The following is an 18,978-nucleotide window of genomic DNA, read 5'->3' on the forward strand; positions in this document are numbered from 1 at the left end:
ATTCAAGTGTATATTGCAATCGCTGGCTTTTCGAAAGGTATCATGCGCTAATCCGCACACGAAGACAACTAGGGTATAACAAAAACATCGCCCCTCCTTGTACAAAATATGCGTGCCTCGCAGGTATCCCATACGAATGTGCCCATCGAACCCTTCAAGTCGCCGGTCGGCCCGCTATAGTCCCAACTCTATTGAATCCAAAGCATTAGACAACGCGAAGGCTGCCGCGAATACAAGACAAACGTCATGTGCAAAAGTGATTAAACAAAGAAAATAAACCTCTACTCCTCCACCAGGGTATCATCCACGCGTCCCCGCACACTGCTCTTGCTGCTCTTCTTCGAGATGTTCATGAAGCTGAGCCTCTTCTTTACGCTGTCGGTCCGTGACGACAGCGACTTGTCGCTCTTCTGACTCTTAATCGTCTCTGGCCGCTTTAGGCTAGGCTGTCGCTGGAGACTGCCTTCGCTTCGGTTTGGCGTAGACTGGCTAGGAAAGCTCGGTAACGCCTCTGGTTGTGGCGAGCTTGGCGTGTGGTTGAGGAAGCTTAAGCTCAGACGATTCCTGGTATGCGTCTCCTTGCTGCGACTTCGTGATGACACTGTCGTCGAAGTGTCATCATCCACCGATGGCTTGTCAGCCTTTGCTTCCTTCTCTTTCTCCTTCTCCTTCTCGGGTTCACCCATGAGGAACTCCTTTGTCAAGAAGGCTAGACTCAGTCGCTTCTTGTCTTGTCGTGAAGCCCGACCGTTGAGTACCGGTGAGGCACCCCTGTCACCGTTGACTTGACTCTGATCGGGCGTGGGGCTGGCAACTTGAGAGCGCGAGGTGGCCGCTGCAAGCCATGACCCGGTTGGAGAACGTAACGTCGGGGCCATGTTCGGTGGCAGAAGCGTGGATAGTTCGCGGAAGAAGGCCGATTCGAAGCCTAACATTGTCAGTTACCAATCAAAGTGTAGTGAAGACAGTACATACGCTGCGTGAGGTCTGACTTCGTGGCTTGCTGAGCAGGCCTCACGTACAACGACAGGCAGCGACGGATAACTAGAGCGTAGTCAATCAGTGCAACCCGCAGTCCGTTCTCAAGCGGGTTCGGCTGTTGCTTCTCATCATCGTCTTCCTCATCATCTTGTGCATCCGAGGGTGGAAGCAAGTCATGGTAGTTTGCAACGCAATCTTTCGAGTTCGTGTCCACGGCGTACATGAGTTCTTGCGTCAGTGTGTTGAACGTTGTGTCGTCACCATCGGTAATTCGTTTCTCAATAGCAAGCAGCTCCCCAGTCTTGCGTGATGTTCGCTCAATGGCCATTTGTAGGGGTGTGAGCATTACTGTACCAACCGCTACAATCTCGCTCCTCCGCAGGATTGTAGGGAAGTTCTCCGCTGTCGTGTAAAGAGTCTTCTCCGCGCCGGCGTCCCTGGCGTTGACAGTGGATGGTGACCGGCGAGAGGCTGATGTGAAGTGCGATGGGCGAGACAGCAGGTAGTAATCCTTGACTGACTGGGAGACCTTGGCTCGTTGATAGATCGGATGAGTCAGGTCCTTCTGTGGGCTTACAGGGTAGATCTGCAGGTACTGCCCCTCCAAGTCTTGCCCGTCACCGGGGTTCACGATTTGTGCCGAAGGGTGTTGTTGTTGCATTCGGTCCGTGAAAGATGCCAACCGGTCGTTAGCGGAACCTTCAAAGATGAATTGCTTGTCCCGAAGCCCTGGTGGGAAGCCCAAGCCCTTGTATACCACGCGGAAGTAACGCGGGTTGGAGCGCTCGCCCTTTGCAATGTTCTCGTGGATCTTCGCCATAGCATGCTGAGTCCTGGCCAACTTGGCAAAGTCGAATACATTGTGCTCGTATTGCGCCGCAAGCTCCGTGTAGGCGGCCAACGCATTGTTCCATGACTGTCCAGTCTCGTAGTGATCGATCATCTGGAAGTAGAGCTGTTCTTTCCGCTCGAACGCAGGCTGTGGCGGCATGCTGGGGTCGGTGAGCGGATCCGTGGTCGAGTTCGGATCCCATTCGTAAAGCTCGGCATGCAGTCTGAGCGCAAGGCCTGCCTCGGTGTAGTTTCCTGCATCCACTTGCAGTTGCACTAATTGATGCACATAGCGGATGTAGATGTCTTCCTTTTGCATGTCTTTCAGGAACTCCATAAGATGAAGAGTGTCCATAATATGGAAGACTTCGCCAGCCGCATCCGTGCTATGCACAGCAACCAGGAGGTCCAGGAGTTCATCGATGGTCGAGATAAGGTCCTTCAAAGCGGCGAGTAACGGTTCTTCCGGATCCTGGGCAAGAGGCTCGAACAGTTCCACTAGCTCCTGGATAAAGTGCTTTTGCAGAACCGCCTCAGTTAGATGTTTGGTCTTGAAGAGGTTGTCTAGGCAGTCGATCATCTCCGCTTGTATGAGAGCGAGGTCTTCGCTCAGCGTCCATTCGCTGATGATCATCGTTTGTAGAACCTCGATGGCTACACTGCGGAGACCCTCATGCACGCTGAGGCAGAGTTCAACAATGGGTGCGACGAGGCCTGGCACATATTGCACTTGGAAGCCGCCCATCTTCTCCAGCCCGTACTGGCCCTTGTCCTCTGCACTAGCCTCCCAACCAATCGCTTCCCAACTACGTTGTAGCAGATCCGCACCATGTTCGCGGACATCGCCAGCGATTTTCCACACGGCGCGTCGCTTCTGCTCCGGGAAGGTCTCCAATGCAAGAGCGTCGCTACCGACAAGTTTCAGTAACGCATCAAAGAACGCTCGCCACAGCTCTGTGTTGAAGCTGTCTGCCTCGTCGGGAAGAGGAAGGAAAGAGTCGTGCAGGATGTTGAACAATTTCTCCAATGCGCGCATGGTAGCCTTATGGTGATAGATGTGCACACTGAACCACGAGCTAGGGTAGGCTTCGCAATCCAGAATAGAGATGTAGACTTGCAGTACCGAGAACAGAAATTCTGCTGTTTCCTCCTTGGGTAGTTCCGGGTGCAGGAGCGTAGGAAGGCTAGACATCGCCGCAAGTACTGCTGATATCTCCGCCAGTGCTTCATCGAATGGAGTTTCAGCAGTCGCAGCCCGCGACTGGAATGGATAGCTTGTTGGGAAGAGTAGCGAGAGTGTCTTCTTGGCTGGCCGGGGGGTTGCCTGAATGGCGCGGTATGAGTCCACAAGCTTTGGCATATATTCGCACGCTTCCTTTCCTAGCTCTTCGACTTGCGACGCAACGACAGAACAGCAAAGACGAACTTGGTCCTTCCATTGATCGGTGACGGTCTCCACTCGACCCCAGTACGGCGCTAACCACTGGACAGTGCTTGTCAGAAGCATGCGACGTACTTCTGGAGATTTGAATATCTGGAGACCGGAGAGATGGTGGATCAGGAGAAGCTTGTACAGAATGAGCTTTCCCTGCACATTTGAGCAAGAATCCAGGAAGCCAGCCGTCAGCTTGAAGACCTCAGTAGCTGGCATGCATCCCTCGAGCTCCGGAAGCCAGGAATGCAAGTTTTGTACAAGGAGAGTCTTGGTACCGATGAGAACGGGCGATGGGTTCCCCATGAGAGCCTCTAACGAGGTGAACAGTACCCTCATCTCCTTACTGAACTGAGTCCGGTCTTTGATGCCAATACTCTCTTCCTTAACCTTCTGCTTTTCTCGCGCATTGACCAGAAACTTCATTATGAGGTTGCCGACTTTGAAAGTTGCGCGCAGCCGTCGTGAGCTTTCAGAGTCTGTAGGCTTGGCGAGTAGACGGCCCAGACTTTGCATGAGACATGAAGTAACGAGAGAATGGAATGACTTGGTCCGCGCATACTGATCCACCAATGGCTCAAGGTTGAAGCGTCTGTCGTGCACTATGCCCAGTACAATGACAACAGCATTGAAGACGAGATCCTCGTACTCATCGCTTCCGGCATAATGGCTTTGTATAGCGAACAGGGCGTCAAACACTTCGCTCAACAGCTTGACGATCTCAATCTCCGGAACGAAGTTAAAACGGCGCAACAATCCTACAAGCTCTCCTGGCGGTTGTTCCTGCCATTTGATGAGACCGAGTATGGTCGGGTCTTGGGAGTATCGGGTACTGCAAAGGAACGTCTTGACGTGGACAGATGCCATTGGACCCATGACATGGTCATCCTTCTTCTTCGCACTCCAAGGCAGGCCAAGGTATGCTCCCTTTCCAGCGATCATGCCCGAGGTGTATTCATCGTATCTGTACAGCGTCAAAGCATGGTCGCCATCGCGGGCGAAGGCATCCTGGTTCCAGAGGGGCATCCAGCAAAGCGCGAATGGAAATCCGGGGGCATCGGCAATGCTCATAACCAAGTGTGATCCGGGAACATCCTGGGGGTCGATAGCAAGCCGGACTGTCGCGTTCCATCCCTCGCCTCGTTGGGCTGCTGTAGTGCGCCATGCGGTATGGCCTGCACTGTTAGTTGACGGGTATATGCAACCCTCAATGCGCTCCCCAGAGCTCTTGCGGACCTCAATGGTAAGCTGGAGGTTGGTCATCTGAGAGGTTTGGATTAGCGGGACAGTGCCGGTCTTTGGGTGGGCCAGAAAGGCGTTCTTTGGGAGGAAAGGCTCGACGAGCGTGAGGTAGATGTCGCTGCGTGGCTTTGTTGGAGCCCCCGAGAAACCAATCTTGCGACACTGCCTAATGTTGTGCAGCATCGTGGGAATCTTGGCGATGAGGCCCTCGGCGTCTGCATGGACGAAGGCTTTCATGTGTATGGTAAGTCGACTGATAGGCGCGTTCAGCTTGTATTTGCCCGTGGCGCTTGGGTATATTTCTGGCAATACGCTGTCCCAGCCGCCATCACTATCCAAGATGTCTTCTCCAGCTACTGCTGTGCTGTACATCCTGACGGTCTGGTCGGCCTCTGACCGGGCTTGCAGTATCTGATTTACAGGTACCACACCGACTGCGATGGATCTCTTCAGCGTCTTCTGGTCTCTTGACAGAGCGCGTGCTCGCGTGCTTGCCGTTGCGGAAGAGCCTGGTCTCGCATCGGATGTCTGTGATCGGGACTGCTCGAGGCTTGGGCGGTGGCGTTCATCCGAAGAATCTGTGTTTCGTGATTCGGTGTGTCGCGAGTTTGTTGACTCCTTCCTCTTGGAGCCGAACATGACGCTGCGCCTTCCACCCTTGATGCTGCCCTGCTGGGAAGGCTGCACCGACCCCTTACCCGGTGGTGTGTCCTTGCCCGTGCCTGCCTTCTCGGCTGCAGCCGGCGAGCGAAGTGGCTCGTTTGTCATCAGCCTGAAGACAAGATACAGAGTAGTGCCGGATCCTGCGCCCTCACCAATGTCGGTCAAACTGAGATCCACCAGCAGTGCGCGAAGTTTGTCATTGCTCAGGGACACGGCTGCTCCATCTCGTCCAGTCAAGTCGAATGAATACGCCTCGGAGAGTGGTTGTGGCGCTGCTCCCGGCGTCTTCAGGCACAGGTACATGCTGATTTGAGCCGCGCCATTGACGACGTCTCCCGTGACATGTTTCAGACTGACGAACAAATGGTTTAGGTTGTGCTCGTCGACATGGGCTGTTGGTCGGCTGTCCAATAGGCTCATCATCGACTGCAGCTTCGTGACTTCGATGGCCGAGTCGTCGCCCGTCAGGATGCGGCCGCGCTGCGAGGGGCTCCGTACAATGACGTCTCCGCAGAGCATCTTGTTGCCTGCCACAAGATCCCAGACGGTCGCCTCGCGTACCTTTTCCAGCTCCTTGGCCGTGAGAACCTTGTGCAACAGCTGGCGGCGCGCCGTGTCCAGGCGGTTCACTAGCCGTGACATCTTGTCCAACGAGCCATACTTGCGTGCCAGTAGCAGCTCGTGCACCTTTGTGGAGTGCCATTCGCGAAGGCAGGAGGCGATCTCGTCAACCAATGGCTCCTGGGCGGAGGTGGGTGTCTCGTCGCCAATCTTCAGCATCGGTACTGGCGCGGGCGGTCGTGGGGCGGTCGGGTCGGATATGGGCGAGAGCGGGAGCATCAATTGCTGCAGATGCTCTTCGCGCGAGGTCCACTGCGAGTGGGTGCTGCCCGCGCGCTTTCGGGCAGACCTGTGGCGTGAGAGTGGGCGGGCCAGGGACGAGGGCAGCGCAGAAACGGCGTCCGTCTTGGAGGCTCGTCGCGCATTCGGGCCAGAGCCTTTGGCAGAGGGAGAGGTCGCACGTGTGCTTTCGGTGGGCGTGACGATGCCGTTGGTCGGATGCGCGTAGTGGCTGCCACGACCCGAGTCGTGTCCAGCGTCCTGGTTCGCCGTGTCTTTGCTCTCTCCCAGGACTTCACGCACCTCGACGCACGATCGCGGGAATATGCCAGAGAAGACGCGTGCCTCGAGTGTCTGGCCCTTCACGCTCGTCAGGCCAGCCAGCAGCGAGGGCGGCGCAACCAGATATCCTCGATACCATGATGCATCCTGGCCGCCCTGCTCAATGATGTACAGCTCGTCACCGATCTCGAGCGGCAGGTCGGCGGGCGACGAGGGCTGGAAGGGGTATATGCATATTGCGAACGCGATGCGCGGGAGCGGTCTCCAGCTCGGCATGGCACCAGACGTGTCGGGCTATATTGGGGGGAGTCGGCGACAGAGCATCACGAGCAGTCGACGGTAGGATGTGTTTCGGGGGAGCTCTTCCAGAGAGTTTCAGATACGGGTGTTGGAGGGCGCGCTGCTCAAGGTGCCCCTGATGAGATTACCGAAGGAAATCTGGGGATATGTCCAAAACCTTATTATGGTAAGCGGGGCACGTCCGACGTTGAAGCAAGGCGAGGGTGATTACAATGTGGCTGTAGTAGTCTAGGGCAGACGGTCGCGTGCAAGAAGAAATTATGTACAGCAAACAAAAGTTTCGACTGCGCAATGTTGATAACCTTCGCTGCACCGTTCGGTAGCAGCCGTGCATGCATGGCGCTCGGGGCACAGGCTTCGTATCATCACCAGCATGGCCCTGGCCTCGAGTGTTGGTATCATCATCACTCGACGCGTTCCATGTCATAGCGCCCAATATACGCGCATCTCACATGCATCGGCCCTTGACGCCGTCGCCTTGTCCATCTGCAAGAGGACATCTCAATCTTGGAATCTCGCCGTTTTCGAACCACGTTGCCAGAAGGGAAAGGCAGGGGACGCTACAGCCGGTGTTTAATTGGTGAATAACCTTTGATGCACATCTCCCGCCTGTCTTGGCTTCATTTTGGGCCAACAACCTTCAAAAGCACGTGCGTCTTGCTTTTAACTCCACACCCGGCCAACGTTCATTTCAGACCAGGGGACGGTCCGAGCTCGCTGGATACTTCTCCTACATGACACGAACTGCGAATCTGTGTTCTGCAGTCGTCAGTCTTTCAACCTTCCAGAATCGTCAGCACGCGATCTCCGCGCACAGAGCCACGATGTGAAACCGCGCCGGTGGAGCCACCTCCGATGGGGCTGCACACGCCGCAAACACGCGCGCGATGTGGCGTGCCATCATTTGGCTGTATGGCGGTGCACTAAGCCAGGCACTTGCCGTTAGGGTACATTGCGGCCACAGCGTCCATCACACGACCGTGAACGCATCCGACCGACCTTAACACCGTTGAACGACCATCGAAACACCGAGTTAATGGTCCACTCAGAGGAAGTGGATCACAGTATGGTGCCCGAGCACGGCGAATGCCCTCCCACTTCACACGTCTGTCGTAAAGGAGAATCAGTGGGGCTACAGGCTTCGGAACCTGGGCCCTGGGAAAACTTCTTACTAAAGTCGGGCTCTAGACGCTCTGATCTACATTAGAGCCTGTCAACGTACTGAGGAAATACAGATCTGCTCTGTACACGTCTGTACTGCAGTAGTCTGGTCGGAACAGTCCCGAGGTCTCCTCTGCAGTCTAGGTACCCACTTTGGGATCTTGGGCTGCAAAGGAGGCAGATGTATAGTGTAGGACATGGTCGTAAGTATGAAGATCGAGAAATGTGCGATTTGCTTTTCGTCAGGAAAATGTTTGACAGCACTTACTGACAGAATGTACTGACCCCATGTCGTGAACACGCCAGAGGTTCAATTGTTCATCGGCTTCGAGACCGTACACTGGGGAGACAAGAAGGTTCACCAAATCAGCGCAATCGAGCTCCCTAAGTACAGTTGCGACAATGTCAGACCTAGCTCTACGTCCATGCCATCCGCTCCGCGTTGCGGGCCGGCGCGCGCCTATGGACTCAAACTTGCTCATCTGGCGGCACCACATCTGCGCATCACGGTGCCTGGCGATCTTGGCCGACGTGCTTCTCAACTCTCTTAATGATGGTTCAGACCCAGGAAACACGATCTTGTATAGTCTGACAGCTGACGGCTGACATCTTCATTTCCACTACAAGAGTAGTCTTCCACGTTTTCCACCCTTCTTTCCATCTGAAACGTTCATACAAGCTATTCAGCCACGAGTTATATCGATCGACACGGACACAGACATGAACATGGATATGCCTTCGGCCACCTCCGCTGGTGCTCACGCACACCTCATGGCATCCATGCGTCCCGAGGCATCAATGTCAGCAATGGACATGTCGGGGATGGCATCGACCTTCTCGAGTAGCACCCGCGTCACACTTTGGTTCACAGAATGGACGACGACAACAACGGCGACCTATGTGCTAACGGTCTTCTTCCTCTTCTCCTTGGGCATCTTCAATCGTTTTCTGAGTGCTTTCAAGAGCCAACTGGAGAGAAAATGGAGGATGCAACAGCAGGCCGAGAGCGCACCACAGTTCATACCCAATACGGAGAAACTGGCCAACCACAGTGCCCGTGGCCACGCAAGACAATGGAGCCGTGCGCTGCGACAACAACCTCTCGAACTAGATGAGAAGGACAGGGAAGAGATTGAGCCTTTAAGCCCAGTAGTACCACAACCAACTGCAGCGGAGGAGACTGGTATTACACGGGGCTCGACTGCATCACGCAAGATGTTTTGGGTAGCGCAGACCCCTTGGAGTTTGAAGAAGGATGGCATAAGCGCTGCTTTGGAGTTCAGTCGCGCATTGATCGGCTACGTATTGTACGTTCGTGAACGAAACCTTTGAGAGCTGAGATACTAATGACACAATAGAATGCTTGCTGTTATGACTTACAACATCGGCTTCCTGTTTGCTGTCACGGGAAGCGTACTCCTCGGCGAGATGGTATTTGGGCGGTACACACGGGGCTCTGCAGGTCTAGCCGAGGATGGCTGCCATTCTTGAGTGGTACCTTATAGATACATACGAAGTGTGATGCGCGAAATACAGTTCAATGATCTTCCGAAACTACGAAAACGAGTTCAAATGTAAACGCAGATTTGCGTTTCCAGTTTTCAGATGTGAGTAGAAGACACGATTCCATAATGACAGCAGCATTGTCGATTCAACATGGTTAGAACAAGATCTGTAAACTTGCATCTGTTATTCGAGATTCGCGATTCTGGGTTGTATTTTCGTGTTTGGTTTATTGGTGATGTTGCTCATCCCAGCCCTTTACCATCCTCTTTTCGGTCCTCCTGTTCGGTCCTCCTTCCGACGGCAGTCACACCGCATCTGGAGTGGGGCACTTTAGGCAACCATGCTGTCATGTTTGACGCCGAACAAGAGACACTCACCACAACTTCTGACGCGACAAACCTTTCCGACCAGAAGACCATGGAGGTAAGTACAAAATTCCGACATTCAATTGCGTGTGCACGTGCCTTCGATGCGTCGTGAAGGCAGCGGCGAGGCCGCCGATGAGCAAAACCAACTATTTCAAGAGCGACCGACTTCTGCACCGATTGCCAATCGATTGCCAACCGCACCGCACTCGCTAACTGATTCGCAGGCCCTGCGCTGTCCGTCTGCGCGTATAGCGTTGAAGGACACTATCGTCAATCCCCTAGCTCCCCTTCCAGATGAGCTCATCCTGGAAATATGCGAGGTAAGTTGTGCTCGGCTATAGAGCTCGTTGCTTTCGACGTAGTCCCTGTACTATACCCTCGAGGCATTCGTAGTATTTGGCTTTACCGGGTGTGTTATAAGTACGGTCAAACGATGAGATTTCTCATACAAGCAGATGTGTTGCATATACTAACTTCTTTTTACACTCCTATAGCGCGTTTTTCCGTGGGATGGATCCGAGCGATCGACCTGGGATATACCTTCAGCAACTTCTACTTTCGCCGCTCTTGCTAGGACCTGCAAGTACCTGTATCCCTTCGGTATGCGATTTCTCTATGAGAGCTATCAGGTCCCCAATCCCGGAAAATCAAGCGGCTTCCTCCGTACATTACATGGCCATCCTGAAATAGCGTCATACGTTCGCGAGCTATTGATAGGCGGATCCTGCGACAGGAATTTTGCAAGTGGCAATGGCCTGAGCATGAGCAAGGCAGAGATGACTGCACATATCCAGACATTATCCCTCCCTTACGAGAGCACTTTGGTCGAGGCCGTTGCTCTTCATCCAGAGGAAGTAGAGCTAGCGCTTCTTGTCTTGGAGGCTCGAATCTCTCTCCAAGTCCTTTCCAGATTGCATCACCGTTATAGTAGTCATGGTTACTGCTCTACTACTCCATTGTGGGATCTGCGTAGGCATGGATTCCATTCAGTACCTGAAGACGATGCACATACGCCTCATCGGGCCCTCTGGCTTACTCCCTTGCTTCACGCAGCCCAGCAGTATATAAGTGCACCAGCCGATGCATCAATTGGGTTCGCAAAACTCCGTTTTCTGTCACTCGACATGACGGGAATACCAATGGCTAAGATAGCTCCTGTATTACATCTACCATCGCTCAGGACCTTGGAGCTTCACGACATATCATACGGTGTCCCAACAATTGGCATCGACCATGGATCTTGGGATATACGTCCAAGGTCGTCTCGGGTGCACAACATCTCCATAATCTCGCCGTCTGAACCGCCATTAAATCACATAACACAGTTGTTACAGTCATGTGCGACTGTGTCAAGCTTCCGATGTGATCGACCCGATAAACCCGATGACAACATAGTGGACTGGCATTCTGCACTCCTCGAAGCTGCAAGACCACATAGCGAAACCCTCAAAAAGCTCGAACTTCGGACCGACGAACATGGTGCACTTACCTGGACGGATGAGTGGCCGCGAAATTTTTCCTTATGTGAAATGAAAGAACTGGAAGAACTGGAACTGCACTACACTGCCGTTATGGGCAAACAACGAGGAATCCATTACGATGAATTACCCGAGACGCCAGAACCTGCCCGATCGCTCCGTGATCTACTGCCACCAAATCTAGTCGAATTAAGACTAAGGTATGATAGATCCGCCATGAACGCCAATGTCGACTACACCGCGGAGATACGGGAACTTGTTCAAGACGATGTAAACTTCCCCCGCAAGCTCAAAAAGGTGAGCGTTCAATACGTTCATGACGGTGTGCAGTTCACATTCCCCTTTTCGCTCCACAGCCTTCAGGAATACTTCAAGGCACATGGTGTCGACTTTCACTATATTGTCAAGTGCGAGATAGACAATCTACGTAAGTGCTTCATGTACCCGTAAGCTCGGCACATTCTGATAGCGTTGTTGTAGATGAACTGGACTACTTAGTGGCTACTCTGGCTGCTATGGGCTACGACGGCGCTTACATGTGTAAATGGTTCATAACGGATAATAACTTTTGGATGACATCCGAAGTACTGCACGACAGGGTAATGGAAGAGATCAGAGCAGCTGAAGAACGTCAAAAGGCGCATTAGTCTGAGGCGGCGATAATAACGCGGCCACGACGGACTCAGAAAGCTTGGGTTTTATTAGGAAGCCGCGCCTATAAGCTATAATCGATTGAACTGTCTCTAGGTCCTACACGCTTCATTTCCAGTGATCTCCATCCCAAATCACCAAGTGACTTCCCCCGATCGTTGGAGGGGCGATCATACTCATATCGGAAAACTGTAATCGATTCCATAATTCTGCCACGCTGTCTGCCTTCATTGGCATCCAGCCAAAGTAACGTTGCCGACCAACCCGCGGGTTTCGCGAGACATAGTCTTCTGGACGGTAGTCGGCATCCACAGCCTTGATGACGGAAGCGGTGGGGTCTGATAGAACTTCGTCATCGGCAAAAAGAAAGATTCGGTGTAGGTTGTAGTCCGTATTCATTGGTTGTTCGCCCTCGCCTTTGTTGTACAGCTCGCGAAGTTGATCCATATCGAGACCAGCCAAAGCAAGGTCTGAGCGCGCATCGAGACGGAAGAGCGCCCACAATCGTTGGAAGTCAGGATCGTCTTCTTCGGTTTCAGTCGCGTCTAAAGCCCCTTCGCGCGCATCGGTTTGGATCTTCTGGAGAAGTCGCTGCCATTGCTGGTCAGATGAAGGCCCGTAGTCCGTACGGTAGATGGTAAATCCCCAGTTCCTGTGGCGGACAAACTCATCGTCTTCATAGACGCAGAGGTTGCTCATCCATTCTTTGACGGTGGTAGTCATCGGGGACGGAAAGGAGGATGTATTGATTCAAGATGTGTAGAGATACGGATGAAGAGATTCAAAGGTTGTAATGAGATGCAACCTTGGAAATGCGATTATTCGAAATACAACAGCTTGATTGATGATTTATGTAACGATACGGGGTTTAACGCGTTTATAGCTTTCGCATTACGAGAGTTTAGGCCTAAACACCTAGGCAGCCATCTGCGGGTGGGTCTGCGCACAGACAGTGCTGCCTTGCGACCCTCCTGCATAGGCAGGTATATATCTGAAGTGCGCGGTTGAGGTTTGAAGGTAATTTAGGTTTCTGGACATACGCATAGCATAGATACTCAAATATTTCATGAATTGATTATGTGGTCAAGTATTGGTTAGCAAGGTTGCGCCAATTCATGGGTACCAAACTTCGCGAACTTCTCAGCCACCATATGGACCCTATTAGAGACGCTCTAATGCAACTCATACCCAGAGAAAATTTAAACTCATCCTCGAAGGAGGTTTCATGCTGCGAATGCAAGGTTCTTGTCTCTTTTTTCTTTCGCACACTACGACTATTTCCAGATCATAGCACCACTTCAAGACGGGTGAAGAAGATTCACAAACAAATCCGACAATAAATGCACCGCATTTCCTTCTCTCAATATGCCTTCGCAACTCCCTCTCTCAAGGAACCAGATTGATTTCGTCCCAAAAGTGCGCCGACCACGCGAAAAAAGGTCACATGCGTCGCTGCGAAAGAACAGCCTTGCTGCTGCTTGCAAGAGTACAATACCGGTTGCACCGCCTAAAGAAGCGCCCAGTCATGGTTTGCAGTACTTTCCTCTATGGTTAGCTGCTAAGGCACCTTGGTTCGGGATGGACTGGTGCTTCAATCAGGCCTTCGACGGTTTGGAAGCTGTAGCGAGATTGCAAAGGAATGGATTTCAGAATCAAGAGATGGACTACCTAGCGAATACCAACTAGCAGAGAGAGATATTCCAACAGTAAGGAAAGAGATTTGGAGATTATACAGTAGTTTCGCTAAGCCTACCCAGCGACCGATATACGCCCAACTCCTTTGATCACATCAATATTACCATCGCCATCAACACACTTTACTTTCCACCACCGATCACGCCCACTGTCCTCCGCTGAGCCGTACCCCTACAGACAGGCGTCTCATCTCGTATCGCCTGCGGCGGAATGCGATACATGACCAGATACTCACCGTAATGCAACCACTCCTCTGCTACCTCCTTGCCACCAGCGGCATCCTTTAGCAGGTCCGCAGCGCGAAACACTGGACCTCTAGCAAAGTGCGCGGGATCCACGGTAACAACCCAGGTGTCCTCGCCATAACGCTCTCCGAAATGCTTGGCGACGGCTTCCGCATGAGCTAGGTTGTCATACACGCTGATGAAGGGGGAAGAGATGTTGGTTTGTTGGTTCAGGTGGGCGAGACCGAAACGGGATAGTGCGGATGTGTAGTTGACGATGGTGGTTTGGTTCTTGGAACTGAAGCCGGTGGAGAAGGCGTAGCGGGTCTGCGAGCTGGTGCGATGAACGCGGTAGACCAGTGTCGGGATGGCAGTTGGGGCGGGCGGTGATGCCGGTGACGCATGGATCGGGTGGGGTTGTGTAAGGGTGTATAGTGCTAAGTGAACGTCAGTGTATTGTTTCGGAATGTCTGTGGGGGTTGAAATGCTTACCTGTCATGATGGAGTTGTACTTGATGTGTCTTCAAAACACCGGGTCGGAGCGAATATGAGATGTTGCTGACTGGATATACTGTCCACGTCAAACCCACTTCTAGTGTCTTTGAGGTCTACTGAAAGTAAGTGACAGACGACTCTGAAAAGGTGATTGTATGATGGAAGCTGTTACGTTTAGAAAGAAGTCTTTTATGCCTCCATATGTCAGTCGAACGTACAGTCCCAAGAGACCGGTCAATGAGGCCGTTCAAACAGTACAAATGCATTTGAATCAGGAGTTCGTTGGTCATGTTGACTTTCCTTCCGCCGACGGGCATGTACATCGTTTCGTCTGTTCGAGTGTTGACTACCCGAGAGTCAACAAAGAGACAACGAGATCCCACGCTCGGTGCCGTCGGCAGGCCCAACCGGGTTGTGGGGACGGTCACAATACATTTAGTCCTGAGGTACCGTACCGTTGCTACCTCTTTCGTTTGGTGACGGGGGTAAGGCCAGGTGCATGTGGAACGAATCGTCGGTGTCATTGCTTCGAATGCCCTTTCTTCATCGCTATCCGTTTGGTATGCAGATCGCGGTATCTTGCATGACCGCATAATGCGGATTGTGCATCAGGCGTATCGACGCGAAGGTCCTCTTAACGAGGCACGTTTGGACCTCTAGTGTACTCCGATGCGGAGAACAGCGCCATGAATGATGGTTTGAGACCCCCGTGATAGCGGATATAAAGTGATGGGCTATTGACGGAAGGTGCATCAGAAAACACATGACTGCAGACATAGGGGGTTTGGTGTTTGGCAAGAATACTAGATTCGACATGGAGACGTCATCTTTCCAAAAATCTGCCAGGAAAAAGACTGGACGAAAGATAGAATTTTTGAGACATGGCTTTCTGTGCCGCTGGAAGCGTCAAAGCATCGGACCGATGTGTCGTTTCCTGGAAATCCGATATTGGGGTCGTACAGCCAAACGGGCAGACGCATCCAGTGGAGCGTCAGGCATCACATCCTATTTGCCGTATGCACCGTATTGTAGAAAGGGACGTGCAGTCCCTCCCGAGTACCGAATGCACATCGGGGATGGAAATTCACAGTACCGCATCCAGGGGCGCGGGAGGAAGGCGGCCCGCGTGGAGTAGTGACGACACCTGTCGATAGGTTCTCACCGCTCCTTCTCCAGACGGCGCCGGTGGAATCGAGCTGACCATAACACGATTGACATTCATGATGGAAGATGGGTGCGAAGACAGGAGTGAAGGTCCCACAAGTGGTTCGGCATCCGCCCCGCGTGGGCCTAAGCTATTTCGGGACAAGCGTCGCATTCCGAGGTCTCCAGAAGTCCGAAAAGTTGGTGGTGACAATGGCAGGCGCGCAGGCGGGCATCAACGTTACATCGCCACACAAACGGTATGTGAAGCTGCTCAAGACATAAACACTTCAATCTGACGTCTCGGTAGCTACATTAACTCCGTGTCGCCGCGGAGCCCACGCCAAACGCCACACCAAACCCATCCAAAGCCACTCGCAAACGCACCGAGACCTTGCATCGAAGCCACCAACTCTCTACATCACATACCCACCATGTCTTATTTCCGGATAACACTCATGCGCTCCGGCATCGGTATGCCCGAGAAGACGCAAGGAGTGCTCAAGGCGCTCGGTCTCCGCAAACGCATGACGACTGTCTACCACCCCGTTACACAATCTGTCGCTGGTCAGATCATGAGGATAAAGGAATTGGTCGATGTCAAGGAGGTCAAGAACCCAATGACGAAGGACCAAATGCGCGCTGCGAGGAGACCGGATCCGGGGTACTACATCGAGCAGAGGGCGGGCGAGGCTATGGGGGCGTACGAATAGACAGAACGAGATGGGAAGAAGATATGCTCTTCACGTGTAAAGTAAGGTACGAACATGTATACATCTACGGCGTTCTGGAATACATGGCGTGGGACATACTATGCTGCACGGTCACTTGAGACCGAGGCTGATGTGCAGCGAGTATCATCTACCTGGTCATACAGTCATCGACTCTGAAACTTCGTCTTTCCCAAGGATAGGAAGACAATTTGCATACTTTTTTGCCGCCAATCTCTTTTACAGCTGGACTTCAGAAGTCCGGACACTCGAGCTTCACGTGTCCTATCGCATAAACCGGTCAACAACTTGGAGCACCATATCGCATTTCAATTCGTTGCCGGATACGCCTCATTCGATTGCGCATATGGACGCTAACAAACAGCTGAGGTTCATCCAATCAAATCCTTGCCATAGACAGCTAATGAGCTGCAGCTGACATATGACAAATGATGGCTGAAGACCCTCCGCTCCAGGCTCCATTCCAAGCAACAGCTTTGATCAGTTTCACGACTTACTACAGACCTTGCGAGTGAAATCCGAGCTTGGATTCTGAATCATCAACAATTTGCTCTGTTATCCTCTCCACGCTGCGCCAGAATGGACACTGGGCGCGCGCCTTACATGAAAAGTCGTCTTCAGCCTTTGCCCGACTCTGATTGTCGCTACCCTACGACCGATAACTCTGATAGGGCATACGATCGAAACAATCCCCCGTCTGTTCCCCAGCCTCGTGGATATCACAATTTCGCCGCGGTTGTGCGTCCTATCCCGCGTCCTACCGGGCGTCGTCCGATCGTTATACACAATGGGATGGAAAGTTACGTTCCTCTTGCACACAAAGGCCATCAAAATCTTCGAAGGTCATCTCCCGCAGATAATGTACCGAAACATCGCTCCGAGCGCTTATATTCCGAAGTATCCGCTGTTGAGCTTCCTTCGGCAGTGAGGGCCAGTTCTCCCGGGTTATGCAAAACGAAGAAATTCGTCTACAGAGCCTTGCAGGCACCAACCGATTTCCGACTGGTCAAATTACTTCCCAAGAACACATCCAAATTAGAGTGTGAGATAATACACACTTCTCTCCTCAACCCCCCATGGTACGTGGCGATCTCATATGCATGGGGGGACGGATTCGATAAGAAAAGCATTACCTTGGAGGGCGATGATAATTTTGTAGTTCACGTCAGCCTTCACGATGCCTTAATGGCCATTCGTATATGGGACCGACCCATTTTCGTTTGGATAGATGGGCTCTCGATTGATCAAGGGAATGAGAAGGAGTGTGCCGCGCAGGTTCAATTGATGGATCAAATCTATACGAAAGCGACATACGTTGCCATTTGGCTTGGTCCGGAGATGGATGATAGTGCGCGGGCAATACGAGTGTTGGAGGAAATGAGAGACGGAAGACGAGCCAGTGAATGGATCGATATGGTAGACCAGGGCGATCGTGTAGCCTTGCATTCCCTTTTCGATAGAGACTACTGGAAACGGCTCTGGGTCGTGCAAGAGATCTACCACGCACGCATGAAAGTGGTCTATTGCGGCTCTTCCGTTCTCCCTTGGCACCTACTCAAGCAGACCTCGGACGCTCTTTGGCAACACGAAAGCGACCCTTACTTATGGACTGGACCAAGTAGTTTCCCAGATGTTAAGCGCCTTGTGAAGCTAGGCCCGGACTCTCTGCTCGAAGTCTTGCGCGCATGTCGAAGGAAACTCAGTGGAAACCCACGAGACAAGATCTTCGCTGTACTAGGTCTACTGCCAAGCAGCGTGTGGGAAGATCTTCAAGTCAGATACGACAAATCTGTCAAATCGCTGTACCTTGATGTTGCCGCACTGATCATCCGTTCTACAGGTCGCCTCGACATGATACGCGAAGCGATCCACTTCCCCTCTCACGTCAGCTCTGCCAACTTACCCACATGGTGTCCCGACTGGGCAATTGTGCCAGAAACATCCTCTTTGAGTGCAAGAGACTACTCTGCAGCAGGAAACATCCATGCTCAATGCAATCTCACGGACGGATTGCGGAAGCTTGAAATATCTGCCATTGAACTGGACGTAATAGACACAACTGGGATGGCAGTGGGTACACTGTGCGCGTTGCAGGATTATCTAATGGCATTTCTGAACTGGCGGGCGCTGCTTCTCTCCTCTTTCCATATTGAGAAAGGCAAAGAAACATCGCACCCATGCGTGGAAGTATTTTGCTTGACCCTTTCGCTGGGTCATATACTCACAGGATGGCAGGCCTGCTGGACAGAGGCTTGCTACCACGTCTTCTCTTCACTAACCCAAGAACGATTTCCACATCTTGAGCTCGATCACAGCTTCAAACAACATCAAGCGTCCGGTACGATGGCATGGAACGAGCGGCGGCTATTCATACAGAAGCACTTCGGTGATCGAATGGTAAGTGTAGTCTTGCCTTTTGTTATTGCTGCGTGGCACATGTCTGTGTGCTGATCCCGTTGAACTGTGCTAACGTCAAGTCTCGACTACAGATGGGCAGAACCTTCTGCATCACGAGGGCTGGATTGTTAGGGATGGGAACTGGCTTCATGAGACACGATGACATCGTCGTAGTGCCGTTTGGTTGTTCTACACCTATCTTACTCCGTGCCGAGGGTCAGAGCAATGAGTTCAGATACGTTGGGGACGTATATGTTCATGGTTATATGCATGGGGAGGCATTGACGAGTGGCAAGCTGGCCAAAAAGTACACGCTTCACTGAATTGTCGACATCCCATCGAATAATTCCACCAAAGAGCAAACAGGATTCTACGCAACCACCACAGGCCCAATACCAAACAGATCCAACTCCCTATTCTGCACCCAAACACCCCTCGCGATATTCCTCCCAACCCATGGTTCAAGGCTCCACCCCAACGCACCCACCATCCACAAAAAGCCGACCACGCGCCAAAACAACCCATCCTTAAACCCCATCGCCTTCCCCAAGTCAATAA

General features: G+C 52.4%; 6 protein-coding genes across 6 annotated transcripts; 3 read left to right on the top strand and 3 right to left on the bottom strand.

Annotated features, from left to right (window-relative positions):
* Window positions 1-281: 281 nt before the first annotated feature.
* On the bottom strand, window positions 282-6,547 carry J4E90_007162 (uncharacterized protein; the record flags this gene model as incomplete). Its single annotated transcript, XM_051436702.1, has 2 exons — window positions 282-928; window positions 976-6,547. 2 exons carry the CDS (start codon window positions 6,545-6,547, stop codon window positions 282-284), a joined length of 6,219 nt encoding a protein of 2,072 aa, XP_051289448.1.
* A 1,956-nt stretch (window positions 6,548-8,503) lies between these two features.
* On the top strand, window positions 8,504-9,223 carry J4E90_007163 (uncharacterized protein; the record flags this gene model as incomplete). Its single annotated transcript, XM_051436703.1, has 2 exons — window positions 8,504-9,039; window positions 9,091-9,223. The coding sequence occupies 2 exons, from the start codon at window positions 8,504-8,506 to the stop codon at window positions 9,221-9,223; spliced, it is 669 nt and encodes a 222-aa protein (XP_051289449.1).
* Window positions 9,224-11,135: 1,912 nt separating this feature from the next.
* J4E90_007164 (uncharacterized protein) lies at window positions 11,136-11,731 on the top strand (the record flags this gene model as incomplete). The annotated part of the gene is made up of 2 exons (XM_051436704.1): window positions 11,136-11,511; window positions 11,565-11,731. The coding sequence occupies 2 exons, from the start codon at window positions 11,136-11,138 to the stop codon at window positions 11,729-11,731; spliced, it is 543 nt and encodes a 180-aa protein (XP_051289450.1).
* Window positions 11,732-11,843: 112 nt separating this feature from the next.
* Window positions 11,844-12,458, bottom strand: J4E90_007165 (uncharacterized protein; the record flags this gene model as incomplete). The annotated part of the gene is made up of 1 exon (XM_051436705.1): window positions 11,844-12,458. One exon carries the CDS (start codon window positions 12,456-12,458, stop codon window positions 11,844-11,846), a length of 615 nt encoding a protein of 204 aa, XP_051289451.1.
* A 1,094-nt stretch (window positions 12,459-13,552) lies between these two features.
* Window positions 13,553-14,153, bottom strand: J4E90_007166 (uncharacterized protein; the record flags this gene model as incomplete). Its single annotated transcript, XM_051436706.1, has 2 exons — window positions 13,553-14,091; window positions 14,147-14,153. The coding sequence occupies 2 exons, from the start codon at window positions 14,151-14,153 to the stop codon at window positions 13,553-13,555; spliced, it is 546 nt and encodes a 181-aa protein (XP_051289452.1).
* Window positions 14,154-15,726: 1,573 nt separating this feature from the next.
* On the top strand, window positions 15,727-16,005 carry J4E90_007167 (uncharacterized protein; the record flags this gene model as incomplete). Its single annotated transcript, XM_051436707.1, has 1 exon — window positions 15,727-16,005. The coding sequence occupies one exon, from the start codon at window positions 15,727-15,729 to the stop codon at window positions 16,003-16,005; it is 279 nt and encodes a 92-aa protein (XP_051289453.1).
* Window positions 16,006-18,978: the final 2,973 nt, after the last annotated feature.

Source organism: Alternaria incomplexa, assembly GCF_024043165.1.
Source record: "Alternaria incomplexa strain BMP 0042 chromosome Unknown scaffold_10, whole genome shotgun sequence".
Lineage (NCBI taxonomy): Eukaryota > Fungi > Ascomycota > Dothideomycetes > Pleosporales > Pleosporaceae > Alternaria > Alternaria incomplexa.